This window comes from Trichechus manatus, unplaced genomic scaffold (genome assembly GCF_000243295.1).
Source record: "Trichechus manatus latirostris isolate Lorelei unplaced genomic scaffold, TriManLat1.0 scaffold00031, whole genome shotgun sequence".
Taxonomy (NCBI): domain Eukaryota; kingdom Metazoa; phylum Chordata; class Mammalia; order Sirenia; family Trichechidae; genus Trichechus; species Trichechus manatus.
Genome location: NW_004443967.1, coordinates 22,252,417 through 22,254,792, shown reverse-complemented (window position 1 = coordinate 22,254,792; position 2,376 = coordinate 22,252,417). Strand labels below are relative to the sequence as shown.

The 2,376-nt window shown below is 66.9% G+C and overlaps 1 protein-coding gene across 1 annotated transcript in view; it reads left to right on the top strand.

Moving 5' to 3' along the window:
* The window catches only part of CALY (calcyon neuron specific vesicular protein), a 2,407-nt gene extending 2,061 nt beyond the window's left edge, over positions 1 to 346 (top strand). Inside the window, exon 3 of the mRNA XM_004374997.1 lies at positions 9 to 346. Coding sequence (XP_004375054.1) covers positions 9 to 346 — 338 coding nt within the window. The remainder of the gene's footprint in view (positions 1 to 8) is intronic.
* The last annotated feature ends 2,030 nt before the right edge of the window (positions 347 to 2,376 follow it).

Sequence of the window (2,376 nt, the reverse complement as noted above, 5' to 3'; positions counted from 1 at the left end):
CACCCCAGCCCTGCCCCCGGCACTGACCCGGCCCCCACCCGGACCTCGCCACGCCCAGCACAAGATCTGCACGCCGCTAACCCTGGAGATGTACTACACCGAGATGGACCCCGAACGCCACCGCAGCATCCTGGCGGCCATCGGGGCCTACCCGCTGAGCCGCAAGTACGGCACCGAGATGCCCTCGGCGTGGGGGGAGAGCTACCGCACGGCCGCCAAGGACGACCCCAAAGGGCCCACCCAGGCGGCGGCGGCCACCGAACCACCAGGGAAGCTAGTGGCCAAGGGCGAGAAAGAGGAGGCCCCTAAGGTGGCCGGGAGCTCGGCGCCCGTGTCGCTGCAGTGACTCACTTTGGCCGCCACGGCCACCGTCAGCCCTGCCCCTGGGGTAGGTCAGCCTGCCCCCCTGTCGTAGGTCTTCGGTGGGGGTGGGGGGCAAGTGGGTTTGCAGAGGGCTTACCTGTGCAGCCCTTCCTCAGTAGGTCTGCCCAGTCCCCCTGGAGGGTCAGCCTTGCGCCCTCGGGGTGGGTTTGTCCGGCTTGGGGTAGGTATGTCGTCTAAAGCAGGGGCCCAGGCCAGCTCCTTCTGGGTTCCTGATTGGTGCCCCACCTCCATTCCTGAGCCAGGAACCCTCCTCACCACCCTCCCCTCCCCTTCTCAGCCAGCATCTGAGCCAAGGGCTGGGGTGCCGGGTGGGTGGCAGGTGACTTGAGGAGGGTCTGAGGCTTCAGCCTGCTCTGCTTGCCCCTCAGGTGGGCAGTGGGATTGCACCCAGACCCGCCCCACCTGCGGGGTGCCGGGTGGGTGGCAGGTGACTTGAGGAGGGTCTGAGGCTTCAGCCTGCTCTGCTTGCCCCTCAGGTGGGCAGTGGGATTGCACCCAGACCCGCCCCACCTGCTCTCGGCTCCCGGCTCTCCATCTTCGGAGTCGTCCTTCCTCCACACCTGTGACCGGGAGGATGCCTGCCCTTTGCCCACGTGTTTGTGCTCCTGCTTCAGCACCTGACCTGTGTGCCCCCCCGGGACATGTCCCCAGCCCCCTGGTCCTCGAGGCCTTTGACCCCCTTGCTTTTGTGTAAGTAAACAAACATTCAAGTTCACTGAGGCTCTGCTGCTCCTCTGTGTCCTTGGGCGGCCCAGCTGGCCTTCTGCCCCCCACTGTGAGTGATGACCAGCATCATGCCCCCGCTGCCCAGAGGGACCCCAAGGACCCCGGAGCATTACGGCTGTGGAGGGAGCAGCCAGCCAGGCCCTGGGAGCTAGGCTCATGCACACGGACACGGAGGGGCCTGGGCCACAGCCCTGGGTGGACGACCTCGTGGAGGTTCATTCCTCCCCATCCACACGCGATGCCATGAGCTGGCACCCACACGGGGAGCCAGGGTCCCTGGAGTTGTCCCTGACAGCCTGCAGCTCCCACTCTCAGCTGCGCCCAGCCACCCTCTACCTGTAACCACACACCTCCTCCAACCTGCCCGCAGTTCCTGTCCACCCCCCACCCAAGATGCATGCAGGAGTGAGCAAATGAAGAAGTGACTGAAGGACTGGGCCTGAGGGGCAGTGAGGAGGAAAGCCTCCACCCCTCCCAGCTCCATCCTGGGCTCCTCAGCCAGCAGGGAGGGGTGAGGTCTGCAGGCCCCCAGGAGGCATCTCCTCCCTCACGCACCCGGAGGTTCCCAGCCAGCCCACCTCAGCCCAGACACCCCGCCTGGGCCCAAGGGCTCCACCCTGGGGGGGGTGGGCTCGGGTCGCTGCCTGAGGAGGGGCCTTGGGACAAAAGGCTCGAGTGGGGGGGTGGGGGCAGTGAAAGAGCCTGGAGAGCAAGAGGAAAGCCACTCAAGGCGGACCCAGCCTAGGTGCTTCCTGCAGTGTTGGCCAGAGAACGGCCGTGTGCCCACAAGCAGGGCCGGGACACGGATCACACATGGAGCAGGCTGTGGTGGACCTCACCGTTGATACCAGCATGGAACGCTGGTGGACGACAGCCCAGCTTAGCCACTGCAGGGTCAGAGAGGCCCCCTCTGGGGATCAGTGGGTTCAGGCCCAGCACAGGGCGGTGAACCGGGGTCCGGGCCGGGCACAGGGCAGTGAACCGGGGTCCGGGCCGGGCACAGGGCGGTGAACCGGGGTCCGGGCCGGGCACAGTGAGGTGAACCGGGGTCCGGGCCGGGCACAGTGAGGTGAAACGGGGTCCGGGCCGGGCACAGTGACGTGAACCAGGGTCCGGGCTGGGCACAGTGAGGTGAACCAGGGTCCAGGCCGGGCACAGATCAGTGAACCGTGGTCCAGGCCGGGCACAGTGAGGTGAACCAGGGTCCAGGCCGGGCACAGTGAGGTGAACCGTGGTCCAGGCCCAGCACAGATCAGTGAACCAGGG